Genomic DNA, 17,241 nt, shown 5'->3' on the forward strand with positions numbered 1-17,241 from the left:
TTCACTAAAATAATAAACTGATCAAATACCATTAGAACAAATTCTAAGGGTTCAAAGAGTTTCCTTGGTTGAACTAGAACCTTATTGATTTTAATATTTTGGAATTTAGGAATCTTTTGGTTTATTGCTGCTTATGAGCCATATTTGATCTGTAATTTACACAATTTTATTTCATTTTATTATAGCCATTCTAAAAGTCCATTTTCTCTGAACACGTAATTACTCACTTAAAATGTTTTCTCTTCAAAGAAGATGTGCACTATACCTGTAATTAGGCCTTCTTCCAAAGGAAAAATAGAGGATTCTAATACAGGTGTACTGGTGAGAATAGAGAGCTGCTTTTCTTTTTTGCAACTTTTCTGCGGAACTTTGCAAATGCATGAATTTAATTAACAGGGCATTTGACGTTATAAACTACAGGATATGTATTTCCAGTGTGATATAACCTGGATTTTGTTTTGCATTATATAACTTGCTTATACTGATCCTGCATTATTATTATATTTTAGATGATGTATAATGATAAATTCTGAACGGCATATTTGATTTGTGACTTTCATATTAAAAGTTTATTAAATTCCTCATTTTCTTAAGAGACTTGTATTTATTCTCATATCTTGTGCTTATTTATAGAATCAAGACTAGAAGGATGGCTTTCATTGCCTGTGCGAAACAACACTAAGAAGTTTGGATGGGTTAAAAAGGTATTTGAAAATGGTTCTTTTGTTTTGCTTTTAGTTTAGCTACAGCCATTTCACTTTTGTAGTTGTAAGATATATATAACTAGAACTTTTAGACACATAAAACTTGTTTGCACTTTCTGATTTGGAATAATATAATTTTATGTATCTTATGTACGTAAGATACTTTATGTAGTGATGAAAAAAAACCTTTTCATCACTACCATGTTGTTAATAATAAAATAGTTTTTGGTGTCAGGAAAATAGAAGCCTGTTGACCTTGGTGCTTTTGTTGTTTCAGTGGGAAAACAACTCTGGATATGACAGAAAGTCCCATTTGTTTCTTTTCCTCTGGTACTATGATTATCGATATTATGTTCATTTTTGATAAGTGTCTTATTAGCCTTAGGCTGCTATAAAAAAATGCCACAGACTGAGTAGCTTGTCAACAACAGAAATTAATTTCTCATGGTTCTGAAGGCTGGAAGTTCAGATCAAGGTGCCAGCCAGCATGGCTGGGTTCTGGTGAAGGTCCTCTTCCAGGCTACAGACTTTTTGCTCTGTCCTCATGGTGGAAGGTGTAGGAATTTCTCTGGAACCCCTTTTATAACAGCACTAATCCCATTCATGAGGGCTCTGGTGTCATGACCTAATCAACTTCCAAAGACCCCTCTTCCTAATACCATCCCATTAGGTGTTAGGATTTAACATATGAATTTGGGGGAATATAAACATCCAAACCATAGCAATAAGGTTACTTATGCTATTGGATCTTGAAGCGAAATCAGTCCAAAAAATATTTGAATTTATTCCCCCCCCCGCCCCCCCAATTTGCTTGTTTAAAGTGTATACAAACAAATTTATTGTTATTTTGAGGAAGACTTTTTTAAGGATACATTAAGATAACTTTTTAGATATTTAATTTATATTTTCTATGATTTTTATTGCTAATTTAGAATTTATTTTCAAAGAAAAATAAATAAGATATATTAACTTTAATCATTAATTCCTTTCCTCTTTCTTTTTAACAGTATGTGATTGTAAGTAGTAAGAAGATCCTTTTCTATGACAGTGAACAGGATAAAGAACAATCTAATCCTTACATGGTTTTAGATATAGAGTAAGTATTTTTATTAGAATATTTAGGAACTTTATCTTTTAAAGTTTAAGAGTAACGTGACCTTTTCGTCAAGTTAGTGTAATTTATTAGTCATATAGTACAATGTATATAGTCATATAGTATAGCTGCTAGCATACTGTTACATTTTCTTATTTTGCTTCATACAGATGAAAGTCTGGGATATAGAGTTGGCTAAAACATCTTTATTTCATGGGTCTTTAATATGTTGTTTTCTGAAACTAATTAGAAAATTTCTGACTTACTGGAAATTTCTCAAAATGCAAGGAGTGATTGAATTTATAGAGCAGGATATTCTCTGACCTTCTAACAAGGGTCAAAGTAGTCAGTTTTAATTTCTGACATAAGTATAGGATAACTAAAATAATTTGATCCTTTGGTAATACTTAACTCCTTTATTAAAAATCTTTTATAGTAAGTTATTTCATGTCCGACCAGTTACACAGACAGATGTATATAGAGCAGATGCTAAAGAAATTCCAAGGATATTCCAGGTAAACCGTTTTATTTTGTGGTTTGTTTGTTTTGTTTTTTCACCTTTATACATTCTCAGCATGACATGATATAACAAATTTCTTTATTCTTGGGGCTTTTTCAGATTATCTTTCAATTTTAGTCCCATTTAAAGGTGGTTTGTTCCTTTGTGACTTTCATGCTTATGCTATTTAGATACATCTTAATTCTTCTCTCCATTTTACTTGTTAAACTCTGTAGTGTGTTTATATCACATTTCCAGCCTTTGCTATATCCTTTTGTTCAAGGTTGGTTATGATATTTTTTGAGCATGAATGTTCTCCTGTTTTTAGTTTTATGCTCAGCTCTCTAGAAAGTTAAAAAAGTTGCTTGTGAAGTTAAATTTTGCCCCCAGGAGCCCTTGTACTTCCAGTTTAAGGTGAAGACAAATTCTCCCCTTTATTACTTCCATTTTAAAATTAGTCAAACCAACAATTACCAAGTTCCTTCTGTGTAAAAGCCGTTGTGCTTGGTGTACTGTGGGAAAGTTGGCTGCTTACTTTCTGAATGCTTAGAATGTTTATTTGGAGTATATTATACATCCTTTCCTCTTTTCCTTTCTTCCTCAACTCTCCAAATACAAATCTTTTCAATTAAAGCTATATTTGCAGTTATCACCAAGTTGTCTATTTTGAGAATCACAGAGCCTCAATTCATATAATTGCCACATCTCTTCAGGTGTTTTGAACATTCCCTCCCAGAAAAACTTTCTAACACTAATCAAGTGCAGATTTACCTTTTGCTAGCCTATTCTGATAAAATTGCTGAAACATAGGAAGATGACATGGAGAAAATAAGGAGGCATCATTTGAACAGGATTGATTCTTTTGAAATGTGAACCAAAGTGACTGGCTACTGACTTTTCTCATCTGAGCTCTTGATTTGAACCTACTAACATTAGAACATCAAATGCATTTTCTTCTCATTGAATAGTTTAGGCTAATTTTATTTACAAATGATAAAATCATTATTACATAAAAAATAACCTATGTTTGAAGATCATTCATTGTTCTTTTTGGTGTTTATAGATCCTGTATGCCAATGAAGGGGAAAGTAAGAAGGAACAAGAATTTCCAGTGGAGCCGGTGGGAGAAAAATCAAATTATATTTGCCACAAGGGACATGAATTTATTCCTACTCTGTATCATTTCCCAACCAATTGTGAGGCATGTATGAAGCCATTGTGGCATATGTTTAAACCTCCTCCTGCTTTAGAGTGCCGTCGCTGTCACATTAAGTGTCATAAAGATCACATGGATAAAAAGGAGGAAATTATAGCACCTTGCAAAGGTAAATAGTAAATTACTTGCTCCATCAATATTATTTATGTTCAGATCATTTTAAACATATTAATCTTTTTCAAATATTTCTTTATAGTGTATTATGATATTTCATCGGCAAAGAATCTATTGTTATTAGCAAATTCTACAGAAGAGCAGCAGAAGTGGGTTAGTCGGTTAGTGAAAAAGATACCTAAAAAGCCTCCAGCTCCAGACCCTTTTGCACGGTCATCTCCTAGAACTTCAATGAAAATACAACAAAACCAGTCTATTAGGCGGCCAAGTCGACAGCTTGCCCCAAACAAACCAAGGTAATAAATTAAAATGTGGTAAAACTTAAAGTGTTTAAAAAAATATTTTGCTGTTTATACTCAAATTACAAACTTTCCTAATTGCAATTTTTCTTTGGTATTTTCATGATCTATGGAATACCAAATGTTTGAAACTATTTCATTGTGCATGTATCATTCATTTATTCAGCTGGATGTAATAAATTTACTTACTAAATCACACACGTATATTAAATTCAACCAAAAATAATATGAAGGGCTCATTTTTGTCATGTATATGTATTGGGTTGGCCAAAAAGTTCATTCGGGTTTTCCCATAAGAACGAACTTTTTGGCCAACCCAATACATAATCACAATATTTTAGGATTTTATAAGCACACTGACTTAATTTATTGATTTAGTAGACAGGATACACACACAGACCTTTAAGTGTCAGGCACACACATTGTTTTTATTATTGCAAACCTCTTAAACCTCTTATGTTAGAGACTTGTTGGGGCAGGACTGAAATCTTAATTCAAATCTATAAGTTTAAAATAATAACTTGTCTCAGATTTAAAGAGTAATACAGATCAGCTTTAAAAATGCAAATATTAACTAATGAATATAGTGGGCATTTTTTATAATTGAGGTGAGTTGGGAATGTGGAGTAAGGATAGAGATTATTGTTGCACAAAAACATTTGGATGGAGCCATTTTCATATAGCTGCATTATAGTAATTTTTGATTCAGAATAACCATTTCTTGACTTACTAGCTAATGCAGTATTTATAAATAAATACTGCTATCCATTGAAATGAACATTTGGTTAGCTAAAGGATAAAGTATATACTTAGATCATGTATCTGATTTCAAGTGTCCTTTTTCTTCCCTAACACAGGACCTTCAGTATATGAATAATGATGTGTATTGGCTGTATTATGAGAAATATTTTCATTCTAGCCACAACATCACGTATGAAACTGTTCTTGAAACTAATATCTCAAGGAAATAATTTAGAATGACAAAGGTAGAATTAGTGTTTCAGCAGTGAAAATGTTGAATTTTTGTGTGAGCTATGATAAAACTAAATATTGTAGAATTAGCGATTATATGATAGTAATTGACCTGAAGAAACTCAAAGAATTCAGAGACACTGAAGGTCATTCCATGTACCCTGTACAAAACACCTAAAAATTAAATTTCTGTTATTAATATTGTAGAACCATTAATGCATAAATGCCAGGCTATTTTAATACCTGACAATATATAGTGCTTTATAGCTTCCAATGTGCTTCCATATGTTGGGTTGGCCAAAAAGTTCGTTTGGGTTTTTCCGTAAGATGTTATGGGAGAACTCGAACGAACTTTTTGGCCAACCCAATATATTCTCTTTTAACTTTCTATATATTCTTTCATTTGATCTTTAAAATACTCATGGAGTAGAATAGGTATTACTCTTTTTCTTTTTGAGATTCCAGAAAGGAAGATAATTTGTTAGATTCAAGACTATAAGAGCTATAGTTTTCTTAGTATATTTTATTCTTTTGTGCTGTTTGACAAGTTAATGATTTCACTACATGTGTTAAGACAGTTTACGAAGCAGTTTTCAGACCAAGTGAGGCATGTTTTCAATTACGTAAGTTTTCATGCTCGCTGACTTATAATTTTCTTGTCCCCCAGTTCAGCATTATGATTTATTTGAAAGCACATTTACTTTTGATTTTTGTTACTTTTTTTTTAGTTCTGGCCCTGCCCTTCGAATCATTCTTCACTGATTTTTTTTAATACATTTTGCATAGCAACAGTAAGTAATAGGGATTTCTTTCTCTCACAACTATGCATGTAGATAAAACTAATACCAAAACTGACTGTAAAATGTACAGGGATTTTTTTTGGAATTTTAAAATCTAATACGCTCTTGAAATTTTTAAATGTAAAGATGGGCAAATTTAAAATACAGTTTTGCATTTTATTATGCCTCTGCAACATTATTTCCATTGCTTTTAACATCTGTGCCTCCATTGCTTCATTAACTCACAAAATTGTATCTGTGTCTGTCCTTAGGTGAATAACCCTACCTTTTGCATTCCATTTTGGGTGTCACATTTTACGAGTAGCATACACAAATTGGAAGGTATACAGAAGAGAATTACTGAGAGAGTAGTGGGTCATTTGAAGGTGTTACATACACATGTAGCAAGTGAAGGAACTAAGGATACTTTAGTCTTCTGAGGAAGTGTTTTGAAAGGATGGGAGATCATAAATAACAATAAAGATTTAAAGGATTTTTCCTTGGAAGAACTAAGCAGAGAGGCATATTTTTCAGTCAGCTGGGAAGAACTATCAAGCAGTCAGATTTGCAAAATTGAAAGAATCGGCTTGCTGTAGAATAGTGAGTGCCCTGTCGCCACAGGTGTGCGCCTGATTTAGATGACTGCTTGGCAGAACTGTGAGGGAGCAGCGCTCCTTGATCTGTCCTGTGTATGCAGTCTGATGTCGTGTAGCATGGCTCTTGGGGAGTCAAGCATTGGACTGGATGGTCTACAATACCCTACTAATTTATAACTTATTCCTATGGAAGAATGGGTAGAGCTTTAAACGATTATCCAAGAAAACCTAGGAACAGAATTTCTGGTGTGTATCACCAGTAATTTAATATCTACCTCTTCATTTGTGTTTATTTAATATTAGTCTTAGCACTAGTCAGTCTAGCTTTTGTTGAACTAACTCACATGCTGTCTTTCTTAAAACAAATGTTTGGCTTCATTAGACATCATCAAATATATATATTTCTATACACACTAAAACATAGTATCCATAAATATTCATCTAATCTTTTTTTTTTATTCCTTTGTTAACAACTGCATCATTATATTTTTTTCCTTTGGCTTCTGTGACATTCTTTGTTCTGATTCTCCTTTTACCTCTCTTTGCAGCACTTCCCTTTTTCTGTAGTGAAGTGCTTTAAAGTAATAAGTGTTAGCTACTATTATTATATAAAATAACATAATTTTATTATATAAAATAATTTTCGAGGGCATATTATAATATGCTAGGCACTCTTCTCAGAGCTTTAACTGTACTAATTCATCCTCATAACCACCCTGTGATTTAGCTATTTATCTCTATATTTTACAGATGAGGAAACTAAGGCAGAGAAACATTGTGTGCCCAAGGTCACACAGCTAATAAGTAGCAGAGCCATGAGTTTAGATCCAGATAGTCTAGTTCCAGATCCTGCATTCTCAACTGTAATACTTCACTGCCTCACAGTGATTCAAGTAGACTTGAATTAATTGACATTTTATAAAGCAATGTATAGAAATGCTATTCTAGAAGAATGTTTCCTCGGTAATTTTGAATTAAAAATACTATGCTGGAAAAGTAAGAAATTTGTGAATAAAATGCCGACTTTTGATGAAGACAGTTTGGAGAGATCCTAATTTGTTCCAGTGCAAGACACAAAATACTGGTCCCTGCTGGGGGCATTTATCTTTAATTATCTTTTTCTTTAAAGATTTTTTTAAAATTATTTAAGCCACGTAGAAAAGTATAAAGCAAAAATGCAACCAATACTAGTTTATTCAGTTTTAAGAAATAAAGCATTGCCAATACAGTTAAAACTTAAGGGTGGGGGGAGCTATTATTTTATCATTATCTCATCTCTATTTTTTTCAGTTCTAAATATTAGAACATTAATAGACTAATTGGGAAAAAAAATAGTAAAGTTATATACAACCTGAAGTGTCAAAAATAAACCCATAAATGAAGTAGAAGAAAATAGGGGAATATGTATCTGATCTTGGATTAGAGAAGAACTTCCTAATAATAAAAGCAAAGAAAGAGAAAAAGATTGACTAACCAAAAATTAAAGCCTTGTAGGTTTAAAAACACCACATATTTTACAATACATCTGCGAAAGATGGGTTAGGATCTTTGTGCATGGAGTACTTATATAAGTCATTTAGAAAAAGGGAATTGACTCTTCCCAATATAAAAATTAGTGAGGAACATATAGGCATTACCATGAATATGAAAAAGTGATCAACCTGATTACTAAGCAAAGAAATTAAAATTAAAACTATATTGTAAAAATATTCTCACCTGCCAAAGTGGTAAGGATTAAGAAACTTAGTATTGGTAGGATGTAAAGAAACAAGCCCAATCATGTGCTGCTAAGTAGAACTCAAAACTAAATGCTAGGGCTTCCCTGGTGGCGCAGTGGTTGAGAGTCTGTCTGCCGATGCAGGGGACACGGGTTCGTGCCCCGGTCCGGGAAGATCCCACATGCCGCTGAGCGGCTGGGCCTGTGAGCCATGGCTGCTCAGCCTGCGCGTCCGGAGCCTATGCTCCGCAGCGGGAGAGGCCACAACAGTGAGAGGCCCGCGTACTGAAAAAAAAAAAAAAAAAACTAAATGGTAGTAGAACTGAAAACTAAACCCCTTCTGAAGCAGTCTTTGGCAATAAGTTTTACAGGCCTGAAGTGTATACCCATTGATCAATTAATGGAGGAGCACAGACAATCAAACAGATAATTACAGTACTGTTTAACATGTTGTTTATTATGGAGGCATGAGCAAGTGTTATGGGAGAACAAAGGAAAGCATAGAGAATTCTGCCATTAAAACATCAAGAACGGTCTCAAAAAAATGGCGGATCAGTAATTTCCCAGGCAAAGAAATAAGGTAAAAGACAGCTTTAGGCAAAATGTTATGTGTAGAGGCACTAGTTGTCAGAATTACCTATGTGTTTGTAATGTTGTCTTGGGTTAGGGTGGGGCGAGGGTAATAACAGGAAGCGGTAGAAGATGACACTGGAGAGAAAGCTCTGAGCCAGATTGAAAAGGACCATGTTCACTATGCTATAGGAGTTTTGATTTTGTTCTGATAGAAGGCTTTCAACAAGAGATTAGTATGTTTTGACTTAATGAGATCCTGAACTAAAGTATTGACAGTGAAAATGGAGAGAAGAAACCAAGTTAAAGATTCTTTTTTGTGTGTGTGTGGGGGGGACTATAATGCTTTTATTACCAGAATGTATGAAACATTGATCCTTTTATAATTCTGCAATACAGCCTCAGATGCCCATAGTTTCAAAACAACTCGTCTTTTAAATTTCCATAACATCCATTTAGAGTAAATGATTTTGTTGCTGTTCACAGTAGAAGACAGTCTTTAGCTTTGATGGTTCAGACCTAATTAAACAGAAATGGCTAACTTTGGGCCTAAGATAATAAATGTGGTATAGAGAGAAGAGCACAGAACCCTACCAATACATATAAACCATACTCCATTCAAATAGTCCTGGGACCTCACTGAATGGACTTTCAAATAAGTAATTAAGCCTCCAATTAAAAAACATTTTAAAATGTACTATCTGATAAACTTAAAATACAAAAAATGCAGTATCACCAATTATGTGCATTTTCTAGGATTCATTTTAAAATTCAGGCTAATGTTTAACAATAGTATTTCAATTAAATTATGGCATTTGAGAAAGGTTATACTTCTGGGGAAAGATCACATAAACATGCTTTTTGGGAGAAGATATGTTTGGAAAGCAACAGTAATGGATAATTAATATTGCTTTAACATTTCTAAAATCACATAAAAATGATCATCTTTGATTGCCATTTCAGTGAGTTTCGATACAGGGTATGTTACTGTCCACTTACTAGTAACCAAAGCACACATAGAACAGACTTGTAAAAAATACTCAGAATCAATTCTTTTCATGAGCTAAACATTTCTGAGACTTTAAGATTCATGTTTGAACATACAGTACTGCAATGTTGGCTACATAAAATAAAATAAATAGAAGATCTTTTTCAGAGGAGGCTCAATAATCAGAGGCTGTATTGCATTTAAGGATTTAACACTGGCTGTATACAGAAGGGAAACCATTTCACTTAGAAATATACTTCACATTACTGAAGCTCTCTTTTTAATATCGCAACATATAGCAGCTTACCATTCTGACACTTAAAAATCAACAGGAATAGTGCTACTCTTTTATCCTTTGGTTCCCGGTGACAAACAATGCAGTAATAACACCTCTGGTCTTCAGTTCCTCTCGAATGACATTTATTAACAAAGAGAAACCCGATGCTTTAGCTGAAATTTGGCAGCCCAAGAAGTGTACCAACTGCTCCAGAATACCCCTCATGCTCTAGAAACAATGCTTTCAGTTGACCTTTTGACAGTAATCCAGTGCATATGCCAAGAGTTTTATCGAGAGTAGTGACACGTAAAGTTTCCAACAAAGACAACTGTTTATTTTCTCATTAACAGCCCACATTCGTGCCACAGAACCAATGTTATTGGTGATAGTAACTAATGTAGCTCTTGCTAGATGCTGTTTACTAACATATTCTTGCCTCTCCTTATAAATCATATTCCCAAAACTAGATGCTACAGCCCAACCAGGCAGACCAAATCTTTCATATCTCCTCTGTAAATATCAGGGACCAGCTTGTCAGCTTGGGTGCTGTCACCTTTGGATGCCATTTCAAGAGCCTCTTCAGAACTTTCACAGCCAGTCAATAAACTACATAAACCCAGAAAGGTAGCCCCTCCAAGGCTTGTCCCAGTTACTTGTTCATAGTTGTCTTTGGAATGGACTGCTAAAATACTGACTGGGAACCAGTGTCTACTCCCAGCAGTGGATAGGGATCAGCCAGGTTGAAAGGCATCTTTTGGCATCTCTCAGGTTCTGAGGCATTAGCAAAATAATAGCACCCTGCTTGTCCACTGAAACTGACAGAATCTGTCTACAGCAAGCCCTTTACAAGGCAGTCAGGTTCATCCAGTTTGTGCAGGTGGAGGTTTCCAACTGTGTGAAAATCGTTTTCAGACTTGTCAGCACCACCTCCTGTAGCACATAGCACCGTGTGTAATGTTGAGAAGTTTTTATCTCTTCCCCTTTGGATAAAAGTAGGCAGGTCCTGGGTTGGAAATCTGATAAAGTGCAAGTTCCCCGTCCAGCCAGAAAGTGTTAAATCTTTCAGTTCAAGGCGTACATCCTGAATACCAGTGGATCCATAGGCTACATTAGAAGTCACGTATTTCCGGATACTTTTTAAGCTCTCAACTTCTTCTTCTTCCTCTGCTGTGATATCGATAGGTTCAAAATATGAGCGCTTTACCAGAGTTCCCCCGATGTCCATGCCACACCATGGGAAAGAGGGTTTCTTGGCTTCCTCGATCTTCATGGCGTCGGCCGGAGGGACGAGAGGCGGCCTCGGTCCGGAGCGCAGAGGGCTGTGGCGGCGACTCCGGTGGTGGCTGGGCCGCTTCCTCCCCTCGGGCCGGGCGGGGCAGGGGCGCCTGAGACGAGGCCCCGGCCCGGGGGGCGGACCCCCACCCCCACCCCCACCGCCACGAGGGGCGGCTGGGACCGAGCGAGCAGGGGAAACCGCAGGCCTCGCCGCTCCGGGGCCCCTGCCGCCCCAAACAAAAGGCCCCGGGCCCCGAGCCGCCGCCCTCTAAAGAAAGATTCTTAAGTTGAAATGACAAGAATTAGATGACTGAGTGGGAGGGGAGGAGGGAGAGGTTTTAAGGAAGTCTCGTCGTGCATTACACTGATAGCCTAGTGATGACACTTTTAAAATTTGAAGTTTGCGACATGGGCACACGCTTCACACATTCTTCAAAGGTTTTGGAAGGATATGAAATGCAGATTTTTCATAAAGTATGCTAAAGCGGTGGCTTGGATACCCAGGAAGGCTTACTGATCTCAGTCTCCCAAGTAGTAGTTGAAACCATAGCTAAAAGTTACTTTACATGTAAGCCTAAAAAAATTAGTATGAGTGTATGCTAGGCTGCGATATATTTTAAGTGAATAAATAACTATATCTAAGTTTGTGTGCTTATTAATCAAGTATTCTGCATTTAGCACATATTGGAGTAATTTGAGTCGGGTAATCATCCATCAACCTACTCTGTCAGTGATTCTCAAAGTCAAGGCGCTGCATCAGAATTCATCTCAGAATTCATCTTAAAACGCAAATACTTCCCCCACCCCCCCACCCCCAATTTAATTATATCAGGATCTCTTGAGATGAAGCCTGGTAATGTGCATTATACATAGCTCTGGATAAATCATACACACTAAAGTTTAAGAACCACTGACATAGTGACCATAGATGGGTCCTTGGCACAAATGTATTCATGAACGTCACAGTTATAAACAATGAGAAAGTTACTCCTATTTTTAAAAATAAAAATGATTGCACTATTAGATGGTTGGGTTGGGTTGGGTTGGAAAGAAAAGACCACATATACCCCTGTTCTAAGTCCAGTTTATTTGGCCAAGATAAGTTGCTAATGCTGCTTATCTACCTGTGTTTTTCCCTTTATGTGTAATTTTTTTATGGAAGGCTTAACTTTTGGTGACCCGTTGAAAAAGTAGGGTCCTGCTGGAATTGAGAAAGCTACATTCTTAATATTACTCACCTTTCATACTAGGGCTTATGGTACAATTCTGCGAAAATGTGAGCTAACTGGGCACTTTTGTGAAGGGAACGTTGACACATACTGAGCTTTCAGTTCTTAAATCAAGCTGGGCATCAGGGTGGTTACGTCTTCATGTGGGCCCAGTGGAAAGAAGATTGTGTCTTACCCCTAAATATTATCTCTGTCCTCAGTTCTCTGGTAGCTTGGAAAGCATACTTGGTCAACATGATTATATGCATTTGCATGTAAAGAGAAAGAAGATTTCCCTGCGTGCTTCCATCTTAATTTTAATCATGTTGTTATAAATGAAGGGAAAGTTAAAATGCTTACAGCACAAAGTGTGATTTTTTGATCATAGCATATTAAACTGTTGTTTCTAAAGAGTGTTAGAGTATAAATTTGCAAACCTCCTATTGCAGATTGCTTGATTTGGCATTTAAAGACTGGGATTGGTCATTTGATGATGTTGATGGTGGTGATGATGATGACGATGTTTTTGATTTCTGAAGAAGTAAATGGGTAAATCAAAAAATGAGAAATGAGTTGTTTTAGTATTTCCAAGTAGTGCATGTGGTTTGCACTTTGGGTTTTCATTATTTTTGACCAGTTTGAAATTTTATTAAGTTGTTTTTGACAGTACTTATTTGAAAAGTAGTTTTCAGACATGTTTCTAACTGAAATTTCCATGTTAAGTATAAAAGTGAAATGCTATGTTCAGATTCTTTATTGGCTATATATTTTCAGTGCAGTTGGAATTGTAATTTTTTATCTTAGGAATGAAACATGTAGAAATAACAAATGGAGCTAATTCTGTTACTTTCTGTTCATTCCAAAGAAGCCATATGCAGAGAAGTAAAATTTACAGTGTTTTCAAGTTCCTACAGCTGTATTCGTTTGTGAACATAGCATGGGATTCCTTTCTCCCTCCACCCCTCTCTCCTTCCCTCCTCTTTCCTTCTTTCTAACTTGCAAGAATTGAAACCATAAAAACTTCATAAGTCTAATAAATGCTGTGAACTAGCTGTTTCTGATTTGGCTTTTTTTGTGATGTGAAATGTTTACTTTTTGAAAGTTTAATGTTACTCTTGCTGAGGAATGCTAATGGTATGCTGTGAAAGCTCTTGTGCTTTTAGAAAATGTGGTTTGGTTAACAGCGGCTAAAAGGTTTGAATGAAAATTGAAACTCGTGCGTTAAACCTTTTATATGGAATGAATTTAAAAGAAGTAAGGTCTATCTTAACCTAAGCAACATGTTGCGAAATACATACTTAAATCACACATTATTGGGATCTGTTTATAACCAGGATTTACAGAGTAATTTTTACATATATTTACTATAACATGTTTGTTCCCATTTCATAGATGTAAAAAATGTGGCATAGGGTCAAACAGTCAAGTAGAACCTGGTCCATAAGTGCACTCTTCTTTCAGCTACATGAGGCAGCTAACAGTTAAACCCCAAGTCAAACTTGACATTCACTTGAATTATTCAGTGACATATTGTCTCACCCTAATATTCAGTTAACCATATTAAAACTTGTGTGTCATGTTTGTGGCCAGTGTGAGAAAATATGAGGAAGAATATAATTGCATGTACCTGAAAATGAGAAAAGTAATACAGTAAATATGTTTTATGCATGATTCAGGTGTTAAAAGTATAGTAGTTGGAAGACTATATAGTTTGATGTAAATGGAATGCCTTTTCAGAGAACTGATAACAATCTCTTAAATTATTGCACTGTATCAACTAACTTTACTTTCCTTTTCTTTCCAGCTAACTGCCTTCTATGAATGCAGTCATTATTCAAGGTGATCATATTCTTACAGTTGAAACAAGACTGAAATATGATGGCCCAAAATTTATTAAAAAGCTATATTTTCCTGAGAGACCGATACACACATATATGTTCCCTTTATTCCTGCAATATAAATTCTAAATGTTGGATAGATTTTTCTGGGCTCCTTTGGAGCAACAAGTTGAACCAACAGTGATTGGTTAATAGAGTAAGAATATCATGTGCAACTCTTCCAAACTTGTTCCATAAAGCTCTCTTAGCATCACTCACACTACATTGAATAAAAGGATGGAGAAGAGTTAAAGAAACCATCTTTTCAGCTTCAGCAGAGAGATTTCACCAGCACATTTGCCAGAAGAATCTGGGAATGGATTCCACTACAGTGATATAGACTGCATCTTTAAGAAGTGACCATTATACTGTGTGTGTGTGTGTGTGTATGTATGTATGTATATATACACATGCGCGCGTGCACACACACACACACATCTATATAGTACTGTAATACTGCAAGAGGGTTTTTTTAACTTCCCACTTTATTTTTTTATAAACATTAATCAGATATCATTACTTACTGCAGTTGCAACTATGCATTTGTATAAAGCCATAATGTTGGAGTTTATATCACTCATTTGTGTGTACCTGATGGAAACTGCATGTTCATGTTTAAGCAATTACTGTAACAAGTTTGAAGTTAATTATATCAGTTTCCTAATGCTTCATAATAGGCAACTTTACCCATTTTGAATGCCTTAATTTAATTTTTTTCAAAATCTCCACCCTTTTCTGTATTTAAAAAAAAAAAAAACAAAAACAAGTGTTTACCAGCGCTTAGGATGCAAATTTGCTTTGCAGAAGAAAAATAGTGCACTATTTTTACACATAATAGTTATCAATGTCAGCCTATTTTGATTGTATAAGAGAATTTTTTTTAAGTATTGGTGATAGAAACAGTAATGGATAGTATTGGAACTAATATATCTTTTATGTATATCTATTATTCATCCAACCCTTTTTACAGACCTCAGTATTAGTGTGTGACTATGAAATGTTTTCTTTTAATTTCTTGGCTACCCTAGGTATGTTTTTATTTCTGATAAAGATATTTGTGACTATTTTTACATTTTCACACTCAAGTTTCAAAAATTATCTCAAATACAAAGAAAACTAAGACATACTGTAGATATATTTTAAATATTTAAATGTGATTCCTTAAACACACAACTGTGTATGGCAATATTTCAGTATTGGGTTAAGAAAACTGGTGACTAGGAAGAAGTTGCCTCAAAGGCACTTAACTTGATTTTTATTTTTTTAAATGCTGTTAAAGTTAACAGTTTATGCAGGACTATTCCTGCTTTATTTCTCATTATCCCAGAAAAGTGTATGTTTTATACTGCTACAGTGTACATCAGTAAGAATCAAGTTAAAAAAAATTACGTAGTCTTTTATCAATCTTTCTTTATATACATACACATACACAGAGTTTGGTGTGATATTGAAATACATCATCTAATATTTCTATGAAGGAAGTAGACATTTTTCATTGATTCCTTCTGGGGTCAGTGTAGGGTGTTTAAAGAGTTAGATCCCCAGTTATAGATACTATTGTGGAAATTGAAGAGTGGCCTTTGGCTACTGATGTATTGAAACTGAATCTTGTTATTACATTATCCAGGCTGCACTCTTTCATGCTGTCTGTGCTAAAACTAGAGATGCATGCCAGTTCCCTTGCAGGTATGTTCTGGTTTGGGGGCACAGCTCTTTCTTTTTTTTTTTTTTTTAAGTAAGATTAAAAAATGAAAAATATATAAAATTTATATAGAATAAATATTTCCATTCATTAGACTTGTTAAAAGGAGACTGAATTAATATTTTATATAAAGATTTTGTTACACTATGGGAGGCTCTATCATATTATTCTGAATTGGAGAGTATATATATATATATATATTTTTAATAAACTTTATTAAGGTGAAATAATTTGAAGTTTACACATGAGTAATTGAAATATTTGAGTAAAAATGGCAAAAGTTTAAATTTTGAATGCTGTATATATTAAAGAATATGGAGAATCATGGTGTGATGCAACTATATGAGGAAAATTAATGTGAAGTTTTTTGGGGGGGGAAAGATATCCTAAGGAGCGAAAAAAATCTCTCCATAAAGATTCTTCACATTATATGGTTTGACATAAGGATTTATAAGGTTGTTTGTTCAACTAATGGAAATGTGCTTAATAAAAAATTCTGACCTTGGGTAAGAATTTGCTTTATACCCTGTTGCTGGTTTCATGTACGTACATGAGTGCATACACCCATCCAAATGCTCTCTTCCCAACACTCATTAAATATATGACATTGACTTGGTTTAACAGCCTGATTTCGTGCCAGCTTCTCTTTTTCTTGAGGCTCCAAAACTTCCAAGATAAATTTAAGACCAAAAGTTGCTTATTTTGTCACACCTTGATTTCTCCTAGAGCCATAAATACCTCCTTTTGAGAACTAAGAAGTAGTGAATACTGGGATTTTCTTAGTTGGATTTTTTTACTTTTGTGGGAATAGTGAGACAAAGTAGAAGGAACACTGATGCCAGGATTACTGTCGAGGATTACTGTATAGCACATTTTTGAAAAGTATTAATTAAACAAATGCTATCTAGAAGCAACATTTAAAAAAATCTATCTGAAAGTTTAAAATGCTCTGGAGCTAACTAAAGGATAAGTATACCAATAAATCTAAAATAAAGGTTAGTGTTTTTTAAACTATGCTAGAGTTAACACCATTCTGGCTCTGAAGGAGCTCCTTTATCCCAGTTTATGTGCAGATCCTCAAGAAGAAATACTCTAGGTTGCCAAACCACAATTTAAGAAGTTATGCTGCTGCTGTTAATCTATTCTTACAGGATTTGGGTGGTAAAACAGAGAAACTTGGACACTATATTACCTTATTGAAACATACTTTAAATAACATGTTTTAAAAATCCGATGATAGCAAGTCACTTCTGAGTTTCTCGGTCTCTGTTGACACTGCTACTGACTCACCGCTCCTCCCCTGGGATAAGATGTCAGTTTCCCTATATTGTGAAGATACCATAGCTGGTTTGTAA

At 34.8% G+C, this 17,241-nt stretch overlaps 1 protein-coding gene and 1 pseudogene across 1 annotated transcript in view; one reads left to right on the forward strand and one right to left on the reverse strand.

Annotated features, from left to right (window-relative positions):
* Positions 1-14,957, forward strand: part of ROCK2 (Rho associated coiled-coil containing protein kinase 2) — a 134,242-nt gene extending 119,285 nt beyond the window's left edge. The window contains exons 28-33 of the mRNA XM_030844582.2: positions 634-704; positions 1,712-1,800; positions 2,234-2,312; positions 3,360-3,621; positions 3,709-3,922; positions 14,112-14,957. Coding sequence (XP_030700442.1) covers positions 634-704; positions 1,712-1,800; positions 2,234-2,312; positions 3,360-3,621; positions 3,709-3,922; positions 14,112-14,115 — 719 coding nt within the window. The 3' untranslated portion in view covers positions 14,116-14,957. The remainder of the gene's footprint in view (positions 1-633; positions 705-1,711; positions 1,801-2,233; positions 2,313-3,359; positions 3,622-3,708; positions 3,923-14,111) is intronic.
* LOC115846109 (pantothenate kinase 3 pseudogene) lies at positions 9,994-11,094 on the reverse strand (annotated as a pseudogene).
* Positions 14,958-17,241: the final 2,284 nt, after the last annotated feature.

The sequence above is a fragment of the Globicephala melas genome, chromosome 12 (genome assembly GCF_963455315.2).
Source record: "Globicephala melas chromosome 12, mGloMel1.2, whole genome shotgun sequence".
In the NCBI taxonomy this organism is placed as follows: domain Eukaryota; kingdom Metazoa; phylum Chordata; class Mammalia; order Artiodactyla; family Delphinidae; genus Globicephala; species Globicephala melas.